Source organism: Coregonus lavaretus, assembly GCF_964263955.1.
Source record: "Coregonus lavaretus genome assembly, chromosome: 18".
In the NCBI taxonomy this organism is placed as follows: domain Eukaryota; kingdom Metazoa; phylum Chordata; class Actinopteri; order Salmoniformes; family Salmonidae; genus Coregonus; species Coregonus lavaretus.
In genome coordinates, this window is record NC_140005.1 from 26,560,933 (window position 1) to 26,576,612 (window position 15,680).

At 44.0% G+C, this 15,680-nt stretch overlaps 1 protein-coding gene across 2 annotated transcripts in view; it reads right to left on the reverse strand.

Annotated features, from left to right (window-relative positions):
• The window catches only part of LOC311145847 (tRNA (adenine(58)-N(1))-methyltransferase catalytic subunit TRMT61A-like), a 19,355-nt gene continuing 3,675 nt past the window's right edge, over positions 1-15,680 (reverse strand). For both annotated transcript variants that reach the window (XM_084182183.1, XM_084182182.1), the window contains exons 3-4: positions 4,720-4,986; positions 1-991 (exon numbers count right to left, since the gene is read on the reverse strand). In XM_084182183.1, the coding sequence (XP_084038309.1) occupies positions 699-991; positions 4,720-4,986 (560 nt within the window). In that variant the 3' untranslated portion in view covers positions 1-698. The remainder of the gene's footprint in view (positions 992-4,719; positions 4,987-15,680) is intronic.

A 15,680-nucleotide genomic window follows, 5' to 3' on the forward strand; every position in this document is an offset into this window, starting at 1 on the left:
CAGTAGGAAGGATGGTAAGGTTTATTTTGCTGAGGGGAGATGCTGTAACAAGGCTGAGAAAAAATACAAATTCTCCTAAACACAAAGTGCAAAACAAATATAACAATTTCACACAAAAAAGGCCATGTCCTCGAAACAAACTGAAGAGAGAAACTGGGTAGTAATGGGAGATTATTTTAACCATCAATGGGAAATAAGGTACTATTATTTCAATCCTGAATGATGCAAGAAGATATCGGTGGCATGATAAGAGTGATTGTACATGACAGACTAAGAGCGAACCTCTCAGACAGCTCTCCACAGCCCTGTGTAGAGACCCTCAGCAATCAGCTGCCTATTAACAAAATCCCATTTAGCTTTCTCTTCCCTCCCTCTGTGAGAGTGTTTGAGCATGTGTGTGTGTGTGTGTATGCACGCGTTCATCCAAGTCTACGGAAGACATTGGAAAGAGACTAAAACAGCAGCAATTTCTCAATCACGTCTCTCTCGAAGAGGAAGTCAGCTGTCAACTGAAATGTAGAGTTTTAGCTGTGCAGGGAAGAGGAAGGGGAAAATCCAGTAAATCAGTCTGTGAGCAGAGGTTTTCCACCCGGGTCAGGTTAGGTCCCAAGTCATCAGCACTGCATTTAGACCTTTTGGAGCTCCCCTGACATAGCCTCCTAGACCAACAGTCTCTACAACCTCCAGCAGTCAGTCCTCTACACCCGGGGTTTGGTGGCAAAGGTGAGGTAGCCTGTGTGCCCTGCCATCTCCCTGGGGGGCGTGGTTGTCTTACAGAGAACAGAGGTGTTGCTAGGGACTGGGGTGTCGGTGGGGGTCTCCAGGGGCCGGTCAGGACCAAAGTCTGGTAGGGGGAGCGTGATGGTGCGTACGTCATGCACCTTCAGCAGAACCTCCAGAGTGCTGATCTCCTCGAAACCCTCATCAGCCAGTGCCGCACACGTCTTCTGCACCTGCTCAATACATGGGGAGAAGGAGCACAAACGTCCCCCTGCAGAGAGAGAGCGAGAGAGAGTGGATGAGACAGGGGGATTACAGGATGGTGACAGAGGGTAAATAAGGGTAGAAAAAGCCAACAAGAATTAGTCAATTATTCTGTTTGAATCTCACATGCTTTGCTTCTAGGCAATTTCTATGTAAACATCCAGAGTTTGGTATATTCATCCCTAATGGAGATTTTGGAGAATCCTCTAGCTACGTTTAAGAGATTCAGAAAACAGGTTTAGAGACCAGAAACAGACTCGGCTCCTGACTTGGATTCCAATGCTGGGATAATTTTTTTAATGAGATTTACAAAGCCATTTATTAATTTTTTTATATCCATCCACAACAATGTAATCTCGTTTAACTCACAACTAAAGTCTTGCATAATTGGTCAGCTGTTCGATTAAGTTCTGGGTCCACACGCGTTAAGAGAAGAGAAGAGGTAAAGATGCTAGAATGAGGAGCAGAATCGTAACGAGGAGCTCCACCCTCTGTCTGCAAGTTATGGGCCAGCCTATGGGCCAAATGCCTCCCCCCCTTCCAACATTATAAAGATGTTATACACCTGTGAAAATCGGGCCTTGTCCAAATAACCAGTGACAAAAAACCCAAGCACCGTGCAATATGTAACTTTTTGGGCGACCTGACCTAATTCACATTCAAATATGATTTATATATATTTACATTTACGTCATTTAGCAGACGCTCTTATCCAGAGCGACTTACAAATAGATGCCATTCTTATTGAAAGCAAGTCTATGTTGACATATTTCTATGCTTCCCGTGCTTACGTTTTTGCGGCTTTTACTTTCGGTTTTGTACACCAGCTTCAAACAGCTGAAAATACAATATTTTTGGTTATGGAAAATATATTTCACAGCGGTTTAGATGGTACAATGATTCTCTACACTGTACTTGCTTATTTTGTCACAAACTGAAATTAGGCTAACTATTAGAATTTTAGCAACCAGGAAATGGCGGCGCGATTTCTGCATAGTGCATCTTTAAATAGGCACTTACTATAATATTTTTTATTTATTTAACCTCTTTAGATGGGAAAGCGTGTTTTTTATGGAATTGAACATATGCTCTTATGACAGAATGTTAAAATTAGATGAAATCAAACAATCTATTTTTTTTTTTACAAAGTTACACTTCTCAAAAGGCACCGAATTGATGGAACGACCCATTTATGTTTACGTAGTCTGCCCACAAGAGTTTAACGCGATATTGACCCCACCATAAACATTTCATTGTTCTTGTGTGTTATGTTGAACACAGAAGCAAGTCAACCATTTTAAAATCCAGTATTAAGTAATAGAAGAACACATGGCAATTTTTCACCGGTTGCTCAAGAGGCATTGTAATTGCTATGGTGATCACCCTTGTTGACCAGTGGAAATGTTGATTGAGAGAAGCAGAAGAGGTGGAGCTAGTGGTGATCAGGCTGTTGACAACACTGATCCAGGGAGTGTGTGAAAGCTATTGTTCAAACTATATCTGGGGCCAGACAGCCGTGCATATTGACCAAGGCAGAGGTCAGTAACACAAACACGCTTGGGCCAATTGTCTCCTCAGCTTCAAATAGGGACGTTGTGTGTGTGTGCTGTGTTTCCAGGCCCAGGCCTAATCAGTTTAACAGAGGGTTGTGTAAGGACAGATGGATTAAAGGGGTTGGAGCAGGACAAGTGCAGTGGGAGAGAGAGGGACAGGTCTGCCACTCATGAGTGTAGTTTACCAGGATCACAGCAGATCCACTTAACCCAGGATCACCACCTCCTCCTCTCTGGCCAAAACCTGGACGTGCAACACTCAGGCTCCAGGGAGAAGAATGTGTGTGTGTTTTATGGTGACAAGGAATCAGTGACAGGACCAGTGTTGAACTTCACAGAACTGAAAGAGCCGAGGCAGTGTGTACGAATACATGAGTAGAATCACAAACACACAAGACTATGCATGCGTTTCCACTGGGATAATGTATCCAGAGAAACAGCCTACACACATCATTAACTAACATCCAAGAATGTGTGCAAACTGCAAAGGATCTCCCTCTACCTCTGCTAAATACAAGCCCCACAGCAGGGGATGAGAGCAGCTTGCCAAGATATCTCCATTAACCTGGAGAGTGAGTTAAGCATGCAGCCTAAATCACACGCCTATTACAGAAGCCCAGGTCTCACTGTGAGAAGACTTGATTGTAGATTTAACAGTGTAGGAACAAAGTGAGGTGGCTTTTAGCCTTACAAGTCCAACAAGCAACACAAGCAGACAGTTACTAGTAAGTGCCAAGCACACATACTTTTCTTCTACTTTGGAGTGTGTGTGTGTGTAAGATATTAGACGAGCCCTTACAAAAGTCAATGTCTAGTCTTGGAAATGTGGGATCTCTCAGATAGCGGACGTTCCATTGACAAATAATGGCAGCCTTTCTCTCGCTAGGCAGCTCTAAACACAGCCCCCATGTCTCCTGGCAACCAGGAGAGGGGGGGGGCAGGGCAGTCCGTGCCAGGATACAGGGTCTTCGGAGCACAGCTTCTCTAAATAAAAGGGGCAGGCAACTGGCCAATTTTTTTAAAGAATGAGTGATTTTTTTTTTTTTAAATAAAGCCCTTCTCCATTGCCCCATGCTCCACATTCTGCCCCTTACCCTGGTTCTCAGATAGCATGACCAAATCTGAAGCAGGGAAAGGAAAACATATGGAATGCACTTTTATTATTAGTGGTTACACAAGCACTGCGCAGGAGCATGTGAAGCTCACAGGGGCGGTATAATTGACTGGTGAACTGCTGGATGCCCTCAGCTGAAGCACAGAGACACAGCTCCATAGTGTTCAGTCCTCTAGAGGAGTGAACGAGAGAGAGTGAACGAGAGAGAGAGTGAACGAGAGAGAGAGAAAGATGGGGACTCCAGTCTCTATGAATGTAAAATAGGGAAATAAATTGTGCCTTGCCTAAAGGAGACTGATGCAACCTCTCCCTACAGCACATAACCCTGTATGGTCATGGGACTGATTCTATATCCAGATATCTGGCTGTGCGTGTAAGGGGAAGTCGGATAGCTAAAGAGAAATATGCAGACGTGAAACCATAAAAGGGAGGACTGAAACATCTACTGGGGGAGAGAATGTACGAAAGGGTGCTGGAGTCTCTTTGCATTGTTGCTAGTCCATGTCCCACATTCCATTTCTTATTGAGGCTTCCGTTTAATAAGATTATCGGTTTATGCGCCTCAGGATTATAAAAATCAACTCCATCTTTTACAAAGCGGTTTATAAACCAGTGATCCAAAGTAAGTAACTGTACTAGGCTAGGGTTATGTGAATAATAGCCCTGTGATGTATTCTACTCATGTCCCACCTTTAGCCCACGAACACACACACACGCTCGCACAGAGACTGACCACCCAACTAAGCCACCAACTTGCCCAGGCTTGCCCCCACTGCACCATAGGCCCTGGTCTCCACGGAGAACACTGCATGCTCTTTAACCAGGTCACTTTATTCTGCGTCCGTGTGACAAGGAAGAAACAAACAGGGAGGAACACACGCGAGCTAAGGACACATTTAATGAGCGCTCTGCTGACCCAGATCAATATCCAATATGGAAGAGTGCACTGCACTACACAGCCAGGGAACAAAGGCTTGCTGGGATTTCAGAGTGGACAGGCCAATGTCATGTTATTGGGACCAAGTTTTTGGCTGTTTCTCCACACTCGCACACACACCGGTTTCTTACCCTGCCTCTTCATGGCGTTCTTGGCATGTTGGACGGCCTCCCAGGGAGAGGGGATGTCCAGGAAGACAGCGTCTGCCACCCCCGTCACTCCAAAGCCCTCCTTGCAGACATCCTGGTTACGGACGGTGACCAGGTGGCCTACGCGGTGCTCCCTGAACTCCTCCTCCGCCTTCTCAGCACGCTGCTGGTGGAACTCCACAGTGTGCAGGTGGCCCGTGGGCGCGATGGTGCGCAGGATGGCGTGGGACAAAGACCCGCTGCCCGTACCTACAACCACAACAAAACAAACAGGGAATGGGTTTAGAGAGGGTATGCGACTAGCAGCAGTGTCATAGATGGCTGGCGTGTTCACAATGGGAAAGATGTTGAAAACAGATCAATACCATTTATGTCATCATATTCAATCAACGTGTCTGATGTACAGTACATGTTACATGTTAGAGTTTGTGTAGTTGTGCATGCGCAAGCATCAAAAGAGTATTTAAATCTTGGACTGTACATCATACTATATGACCACAACAATACTTGCTGTTGTCTCATCGCGTCTGAAGCGATCATGTGACACGCGGTTAGGGCAGGGGGACATGGCGATGGGCTACAGTGCCCCTTCCTCCTCCCCCTCCTCACATTGCATCACTGCTGCTTTTGTTCTCATGGCAACAATGGGGGCAATGTTTACCCCACAGCGGCACATTGACTTGCTAAACGCAATGCCGTTTGACCGACGGGATGACTGACGTCAGAGCCAGTGGCACAGACAAGTGTCCGGTAACTACTTACTGCATGTAATCTGATGCTTTATGTGGGTAGTGTTGCTGTGTGTATGGTGCAATCATAGTGGTGTTACTGCATGGTAAGCCATTTCCCAGGCTTTGTAGTTTACTCCTGAATTTAATTCACAACTCTGCTCCAACCCTGCTCAAGTGTGTGTAATGTTCTACTATGAAAATACTTAAGCACTAAGGGGATAGCTTCAAATCGCAAGTTTCCAAAACATCCAGTCACCTTCCATGGTAATACCAAGGAGGAACATTCCTCACAGAGTACACGTGAAGCATGCACCAATTTTAAGCATGTAGTGCACTGAGGATACACTATTTACATCTTCCACTGTAAAAAAATTAAATATATATATATATATATATATATATATATATATATACACACTACCGTTCAAAAGTTTGGGGTCACTTAGAAATGTCCTTGTTTTCAAAAGAAAAGCAATTTTTTTGTCCATTAAAATAACCTCAAATTGATCCGAAATACATTGTAGACATTGTTAATGTTGTAAATGGCTATTGTAGCTGGAAACTGCTGATTTTTAATGGAATATCTACATGGGCCCATTATCAGCAACCATCAGTCTTGTGTTCCAATGGCACGTTGTGTTTGCTAATCCAAGTTCATAATTTTAAAAGGCTAATTGATCATTAGAAAACCCTTTTGCAATTATGTTAGCACAGCTGAAAACTCTTGTGCTGATTAAAGAAGCAATAAAACTGGCCTTCTTGAGACTAGTTGAGTATCTGGAGCATCAGCAATTGTGGGTTCGATTACAGGCTCAAAATGGCCAGAAACAAATAACTGTATTCTGAAACTTGTCAGTCTATTCTTGTTCTGAGAAATTAAGGCTATTCCATGCGAGAAATTGCCAAGAAACTGAAGATCTCATACAACGCTGTGTACTACTCCCTTCACAGAACAGCGCAAACTGGCTCTAACCAGAATAGAAAGAGGAGTGGGAGGCCCCGGTGCACAACTGAGCAAGAGGACAAATACATTAGAGTGTCTAGTTTCAGAAACAGACACCTCACAGGTCCTCAACTGGCAGCTTCATTAAATAGTACCCGCAAAACACCAGTCTCAACGTCAACAGTGAAGAGGCGACTCCGGGATGCTGACCTTCTAGGCAGAGATGCAAAGAAAAAGTCCAGTGTCTGTGTTCTTTTGCCCATCTTTTATTTTTATTGGCCAGTCTGAGATATGGCTTTTTCTTTGCAACTCTGCCTAGAAGGTCAGCATCCCGGAGTCACCTCTTCATTGTTGACGTTGAGACTGGTGTTTCAGAAGAAAGTTATTTGTTTCTGGACATTTTGAGCCTGTAATCGAACCCACAATTGCTGATGCTCCAGATACTCAACTAGTCTAAAGAAGGCCAGTTTTATTGCTTCTTTAATCAGCACAGTTTTCAGCTGTGCTAACATAATTGCAAAAGGGGGTTCTAATTATCAATTAGCCTTTTAAAACTATAAAAACTTGGATTAGCAAACACAACACGCCATTGGAACACAGGACTGATTGTTGCTGATAATGGGCCTCTGTACGCCTATGCAGATATTCCATTTGTAAAAATAAATAAAAAAAGCAGTTTCCAGCTACAACAGCCATATGCAACATTTACAATGTCTACACTGTATTTCTGATCAATTTGATGTTATTTTTAAAAAATGGACAAAAGAAAAAGTGCATTTCTTTCAAAAACATGGACATTTCTACGTGATCCCAAACTTTTGAACAGTAGTGTATGTGAGATATATATATATATATATATATATATATATACACACACACACACACACAGTGAGGGAAAAAAGTATTTGATCCCCTGCTGATTTTGTACATTTGCCCACTGACAAAGAAATGATCAGTCTATAATTTTAATGGTAGGTTTATTTGAACAGTGAGAGACAGAATAACAACAAATAAATCCAGAAAAACGCATGTAAAAAATGTTATAAATTGATTTGCATTTTAATGAGGGAAATAAGTATTTGACCCCCTCTCAATCAGAAAGATTTCTGTCTCCCAGGTGTATTTTATACAGGTAACAAGCTGAGATTAGGAGCACACTCTTAAAGGGAGTGCTCCTAATCTCAGCTTGTTATCTGTATAAAAGACACCTGTCCACAGAAGCAATCAATCCGATTCCAAACTCTCCACCATGGCCAAGACCAAAGAGCTCTCCAAGGATGTCAGGGACAAGATTGTAGACCTACACAAGGCTGGAATGGGCTACAAGACCATCGCCAAGCAGCTTGGTGAGAAGGTGACAACAGTTGGTGCGATTATTCGCAAATGGAAGAAACACAAAAGAACTGTCAATCTCCCTCGGCCTGGGGCTCCATGCAAGATCTCACCTTGTGGAGTTGCAATGATCATGAGAACGGTGAGGAATCAGCCCAGAAATAAACGGGAGGATCTTGTCAATTATCTCAAGGCAGCTGGGACCATAGTCACCAAGAAAACAATTGGTAACACACTACACCGTGAACGACTGAAATCCTGCAGAGCACGCAAGGTCCCCCTGCTCAAGAAAGCACATATACATGCCCGTCTGAAGTTTGCCAATGAATATCTGAATGATTCAGAGGAGAACTGGGTGAAAGTGTTGTGGTCAGATGAGACCATAAATGGAGCTCTTTGGCATCAACTCAACGTCTTTGGAGGAGGAGGAATGCTGCCTATGACCCCAAAAACACCATCCCCACCGTCAAACATGGAGCTGGAAACATTATGCTTTGGGGGTGTTTTTCTGCTAAGGGGACAGGACAACTTCACCGCATCAAAGGGACGATGGATGGGGCCATGTACCGTCAAATCTTGGGTGAGAACCTCCTTCCCTCAGCCAGGGCATTGAAAATGGGTATTCCAGCATGACATTGACCCAAAACACATGGCCAAGGCAGCAAAGGAGTGGCTCAAGAAGAAGCACATTAAGGTCCTGGAGTGGCCTAGCCAGTCTCCAGACCTTAATCCCATAGAAAATATGTGGAGGGAGCTGAAGGTTCGAGTTGCCAAACGTCAGCCTCGAAACCTTAATGACTTGGAGAAGATCTGCAAAGAGAAGTGGGACAAAATCCCTCCTGCGATGTGTTCAAACCTGGTGGCCAACTACAAGAAACGTCTGACCTCTGTGATAGCCAACAAGGGTTTTGCCACCAAGTACTAAGTCATGTTTTGCAGAGGGGTCAAATACTTATTTCCCTCATTCAAATGCAAATCAATTTATAACATTTTTGACATGCGTTTTTTTCTGGAATTTTTTGTTGTTATTCTGTCTCTCACTGTTCAAATAAACCTACCATTAAAATTATAGACTGATCATTTCTTTGTCAATGGGCAAACGTACAAAATCGGCAGGGGATCAAATTCTTTTTTTTCCCCTCACTGTATACACACACATACAGCTCTGGAGAAAATTAAGAGACAACTGCAAAATTATCAGTTTCTCTGGATTTCCTATTTATAGGTATGTGTTTGGGTAAAATTAACATTATTTTCTCCCAAATTCCAAATAAAAGTATTGCCATTTAGAGCATTTATTTGCAGAAAATGACAACTGGTCAAAATAACTAAAAAGACCTCGAATAATGCAAAGAAAATAAGTTCATGTTCATTTTTAAACAACACAATACTAATGTTTTAACACAGCTTTCATACGTCTTGGCATGCTCTCCACCAGTCTTTCACATTGATGTTGGGTGACTTTATGCTACTCCTAGCAACAAATCTTCCTCTTGATCACATTCCAGAAGTTTTCAATGGGGTTCAGGTCTGGAGATTGGGCTGGCCATGACAGGGTCTTGATCTGGTGGACCTCCATCCCCACCTTGATTGACCTGGCTGTGTGGCATGGCGCATTGTCCTGCTGGAAAAACCAATCCTCAGAGTTGGGGAACAATGTCAGAGCAAAAGGAAGCAAGTTCTCTTCCAGGACAACCTTGTACGTGGCTTGATTAATGTGTCCTTCACAAAGACACATCTGCCCCATTCCAGCCTTGCTGAAGCACCCCCAGATCATCACCGATCCTCCACCAATTTTCACAGTGGGTGCGAGACACTGTGGCTTGTAGGCCTCTCCAGGTCTCCGTCTAACCACTAGACGACCAGGTGTTGGGCAAAGCTGAAAATTGGACTCATCAGAGAAAATGACCTTACTCCAGTCCTCTACTGTCCAAGTATTTTGCAAACCTCAGCCTGGCTCTTCTTTGCTTCTCATTGATGAAGGGCTTTTTTTCTAGCTTTGCATGACTTCAGCCCTGCCCCTGGGAGCCTGTTTTGAACCGTCCTCGCCGTGCACTTCACCCCAGCTGCTGTTTGCCATTCTTTTTGTAGGTCACTTGATGTCATCCTACGGTTGTTGAGTGACATTCGAATGAGTTGGCTGTCATCCCGTTCAGTAGAATCTCGTTTTCGCCCTCTGCCGGTCTGTAGCTTTGTTGTCCCCAATGACATTTTAAGGACGGAAGCAACCTGACGCTCACTGTATCCCTCTGCCAGTAAAGCCAGAATTGAACCCTTCTTTTCCTCACTCAAAACATTCCTTTTCAACTCTTTTGGCATGGTCCATAGTTATTTTTTGATTAATATTACTTTTGAGGTACTATTAGCACTGTTTTTGCCATCCAGCTGGTCCTATTGCAAGAGGATAGTGATGACCACAGCAGTGGTTTTTATACTTCTCCTCGTTAAATAAGATTTGGTTCAGGTGATCACCTAATCAGTACCTAATTCAGTAGAATGAGGTGTGCCTGTGTTGGAATTCAACAGACACTGGAATGGATGTCATACATGTAGAGATGCTGATTTAAGAAAGATTCGCAGTGGTCTCTTAATTTTTTAGCTGTATGTATGTATGATGGTATGTATGTATGTATGTATGTATGTATGTATGTATGTATGTATGTATGTATGTATGTATGTATGTATGTATGTATGCATGCATGCATGTATGTATGTATGTATGTATGTACAGTGGGGAGAACAAGTATTTGATACACTGCCGATTTTGCAGGTTTTCCTACTTACAAAGCATGTAGAGGTCTGTGATTTTTATCATAGATACACTTCAACTGTGAGAGACGGAATCTAAAATAAAAATCCAGAAAATCACATTGTATGATTTTTAAGTAATTCATTTGCATTTTATTGCATGACATAAGTATTTGATACATCAGAAAAGCAGAACTTAATATTTGGTACAGAAACCTTTGTTTGCAATTACAGAGATCATACGTTTCCTGTAGGTCTTGACCAGGTTTGCACACACTGCAGCAGGGATTTTGGCCCACTCCTCCATACAGACCTTCTCCAGATCCTTCAGGTTCCGGGGCTGTCGCTGGGCAATACGGACTTTCAGCTCCCTCCAAAGATTTTCTATTGGGTTCAGGTCTGGAGACTGGCTAGGCCACTCCAGGACCTTGAGATGCTTCTTACGGAGCCATTCCTTAGTTGCCCTGGCTGTGTGTTTCGGGTCGTTGTCATGCTGGAAGACCCAGCCACGACCCATCTTCAATGCTCTTACTGAGGGAAGGAGGTTGTTGGCCAAGATCTCGCGATACATGGCCCCATCCATCCTCCCCTCAATACGGTGCAGTCGTCCTGTCCCCTTTGCAGAAAAGCATCCCCAAAGAATGATGTTTCCACCTCCATGCTTCACAGTTGGGATGGTGTTCTTGGGGTTGTACTCATCCTTCTTCTTCCTCCAAACACGGCGAGTGGAGTTTAGACCAAAAAGCTATATTTTTGTCTCATCAGACCACATGACCTTCTCCCATTCCTCCTCTGGATCATCCAGATGGTCATTGGCAAACTTCAGACGGGGCTGGGCATGCGCTGGCTTGAGCAGGGGAACTTGCGTGCGCTGCAGGATTTTAATCCATGATGGCTTAGTGTGTTACTAATGGTTTTCTTTGAGACTGTGGTCCCAGCTCTCTTTAGGTAATTGACCAGGTCCTGCCGTGTAGTTCTGGGCTGATCACTCACCTTCCTCATGATCATTGATGCCCCACGAGGTGAGATCTTGCATGTAGCCCCAGACCAAGGGTGATTGACCGTCATCTTGAACTTCTTCCATTTTCTAATAATTGCGCCAACAGTTGTTGCCTTCTCACCAAGCTGCTTGCCTATTGTCCTGTAGCCCATCCCAGCCTTGTGCAGGTCTACAATTTTATCCCTGATGTCCTTACACAGCTCTCTGGTCTTGGCCATTGTGGAGAGGTTGGAGTTTGTTTGATTGAGTGTGTGGACAGGTGTCTTTCATACAGGTAACAAGTTCAAACAGGTGCAGTTAATACAGGTAATGAGTGGAGGACAGGAGGGCTTCTTAAAGAAAAACTAACAGGTCTGTGAGAGCCGGAATTCTTACTGGTTGGTAGGTGATCAAATACTTATGTCATGCAATAAAATGCAAATGAATTACTTAAAAATCATACAATGTGGTTTTCTGGATTTTTGTTTTAGATTCCGTCTCTCACAGTTGAAGTGTACCTATGATAAAAATTACAGACCTGGAATGCATTTCAATGAACAGGTGTGCCTTCTTAAAAGTTAATTTTTGGAATTGATTTCCTTCTTAATGCATTTGGTCAGTCAATCCAGAAAATTTAAAGAACTTTGAACGTTTCTTCAGGTGCAGTCACAAAAACCATCAAACGCTATTATGAAACTGGCTCTCATGAGGACTGCCACAAGGAAGGAAGACCCAGAGTTACCTCTGCTGCAGAGGATAAGGTCATTAGTGTTACCAGCCTCAGAATTGCAGCTCAAATAAATGCTTCAGAGTTCAAGTAACAGAAACATCTCAACATCAACTGTTCAGAGTAGACTGCGTGAATCAGGCCTTCATGGTCGAATTGCTGCAAAGAAACCATTACTAAAGGTCACCAATAAGAAGACGCTTGCTTGGTCCAAGAAACACGAGCAATGGACATTAGACCGGTGGAAATCTGTCCTTTGGGCTGATGAGTCCAAATTTGAGATTTTTGGTTCCAACCGCCATGTCTTTGTGAGACGCAGAGTAGGTGAACGGATGATCTCCGCATGTGTGGTTACCACCGTGAAGCATGGAGGAGGAGGTGTGATGGTGCTTTGCTGGTGACACTGTCTGTAATTTATTTAGAATTCAAGGCACACTTAACCAGCATGGCTACCACAGCATTCTGCAGCGATACGCCATCCCATCTGGTTTGCACTTAGTGGGACTATCATTTGTTTTTCAACTGGACAATGACCCAAAACACACCTCCAGGCTGTGTAAGCTATTTGACCAAGGAGAATGATGGAGTGCTGCACAGATGACCTGGCCTCCACAATCACCCGACCTCAACCCAATTGAGATGGTTTGGGATGAGTTGGACTGTAGAGTGAAGGAAAAGCAGCCAACAAGTGCTCAGCATATGTGGGAATTCCTTCAAGCCGGTTGGAAAATAATTCCTCATGAAGCTGGTTGCGAGAATGACAAGAGTGTGCAAAACTGTCATCAAGGCAAAGGGTGGCTACTTTGAAGAGTCTAAAATATAAAATATATTTTGATTTGTTTAACACTTTTTTGGTTACTACATGATTCCATATACACTGCTCAAAAAAATTAAGGGAACACTTAAACAACACAATGTAACTCCAAGTCAATCACACTTCTGTGAAATCAAACTGTCCACTTAGGAAGCAACACTGATTGACAATACATTTCACATGCTGTTGTGCAAATGGAATAGACAACAGGTGGAAATTATAGGCAATTAGCAAGACACCCCCAATAAAGGAGTGGTTCTGCAGGTGGTGACCACAGACCACATCTCAGTTCCTATGCTTCCTGGCTGATGTTTTGGTCACTTTTGAATGCTGGCGGTGCTTTCAATCTAGTGGTAGCATGAGATGGAGTCTACAACCCACACAAGTGGCTCAGGTAGTGCAGCTCATCCAGGATGGCACATCAATGCGAGCTGTGGCAAGAAGGTTTGCTGTGTCTGTCAGCGTAGTGTCCAGAGCATGGAGGCGCTACCAGGAGACAGACCAGTACATCAGGAGACGTGGAGGAGGCCGTAGGAGGGCAACAACCCAGCAGCAGGACCGCTACCTCCGCCTTTGTGCAAGGAGGAGCAGGAGGAGCACTGCCAGAGCCCTGCAAAATGACCTCCAGCAGGCCACAAATGTGCATGTGTCTGCTCAAACGGTCAGAAACAGACTCCATGAGGGTGGTATGAGGGCCCGACGTCCACAGGTGGGGGTTGTGCTTACAGCCCAACACCGTGCAGCGCGTTTGGCATTTGCCAGAGAACACCAAGATTGGCAAATTCGCCACTGGCGCCCTGTGCTCTTCACAGATGAAAGCAGGTTCACACTGAGCACATGTGACAGACGTGACAGAGTCTGGAGAACGTTCTGCTGCCTGCAACATCCTCCAGCATGACCGGTTTGGCGGTGGGTCAGTCATGGTGTGGGGTGGCATTTCTTTGGGGGGCCGCCCAGCCCTCCATGTGCTCGCCAGAGGTAGCCTGACTGCCATTAGGTACCGAGATGAGATCCTCAGACCCCTTGTGAGACCATATGCTGGTGCGGTTGGCCCTGGGTTCCTCCTAATGCAAGACAATGCTAGACCTCATGTGGCTGGAGTGTGTCAGCAGTTCCTGCAAGAGGAAGGCATTGATGCTATGGACTGGCCCGCCCGTTCCCCAGACCTGAATCCAATTGAGCACATCTGGGACATCATGTCTCGCTCCATCCACCAACCCCACGTTACACCACAGACTGTCCAGGAGTTGGCGGATGCTTTAGTCCAGGTCTGGGCGGAGATCCCTCAGGAGACCATCCGCCACCTCATCAGGATCATTCCCAGGCGTTGTAGGGAGGTCATACAGGCACGTGGAGGCCACACACACACTACTGAGCCTCATTTTGACTTGTTTTAAGGACATTACATCAAAGTTGGATCAGCCTGTAGTGTGGTTTTCCACTTTAATTTTGAGTGTGACTCCAAATCCAGACCTCCATGGGTTGATAAATTTGATTTCCATTGATAATTTGTGTGATTTTGTTGTCAGCACATTCAACTATGTAAAGAAAAAAGTATTTAATAAGATTATTTCATTCATTCAGATCTAGGATGTTTTATTTTAGTGTTCCCTTTATTTTTTTGAGCAATGTATGTTATTTCATCGTTTTGATGTCTTCAGTATTATTCTACAATGTAGAAAATAGTAAAAATAAAGAAAAACCCTTGAATGAGTAGGAGTGTCCAAACCTTTGACTGTTACTGTTTATATGAAAAATATCTCCTGTAGTTACAAGAGCATATTCAGAATCAGAGAGCAACCTAGTTCATTTAATAAGCCTTCCATGTGAGAGACAGAGACAATGATGGAATGAAAGAGCGAGGGAAAGAGCACCATCTGTGAATACAGTTTCCTGGTGAGTTTCAACTTGACTTTCAAAAGACATTGAACATTTCTGCTGCCTGAGGATAATGAGCTGCAGGACAAGAGACCAAAGTATCTTCCCATCTCACACACTGCCCATCAGTACTGGGAACTGGCACTCATCCCATGCCCACCACGAGGGTGCCACCTGATTGGGTAAGAAGAAGGCCGCGGTTGGCATCTTCATCAGAGGCTCTGAGCAGTGAGCACCCATTAGCTTTCCCATTAGGCCAGCGTTGATGAAAACAGCCCTGACCAGAGACTCCTATCAAGAGTTCTAATCTAATCCTGGCAGAAGGATGGAGCCTGGTCAGCAGGCAGCAAAGAGGGATGAAATTAAACAACTACATGAGAAGCAGCAGAACATGATAACAGGAGACCTTGTGCTAGGGCTAGCCTGGTGAACTTCAGCGCAATCTAGCTGCAAGGTGACTCCTCTAGTGACTGTGAATTCCCCCTACAACACATAGTCACTTCTTATCACTGCCTGTTTACATTGCTCATTCACAAAGTCACTCAAGACACAAAATATACAGTGCTATGAAAAAGTATTTGCCCCCTTTCTAATTTTCTCTACTTTTGCATATTTGTGATACTGAATGTTATCAGATCTTCAACCAAAACCTAATATTAGATAAAGGGAACATAAGTGAACAAATAACAACAATTACATATTTATTTCATAAACAATGTTATGCAACACCCAATTCCCCTGTGTGAAAAAGTAATTGCCCACTTACACTCAATAACTGGTTGTGCCACCTT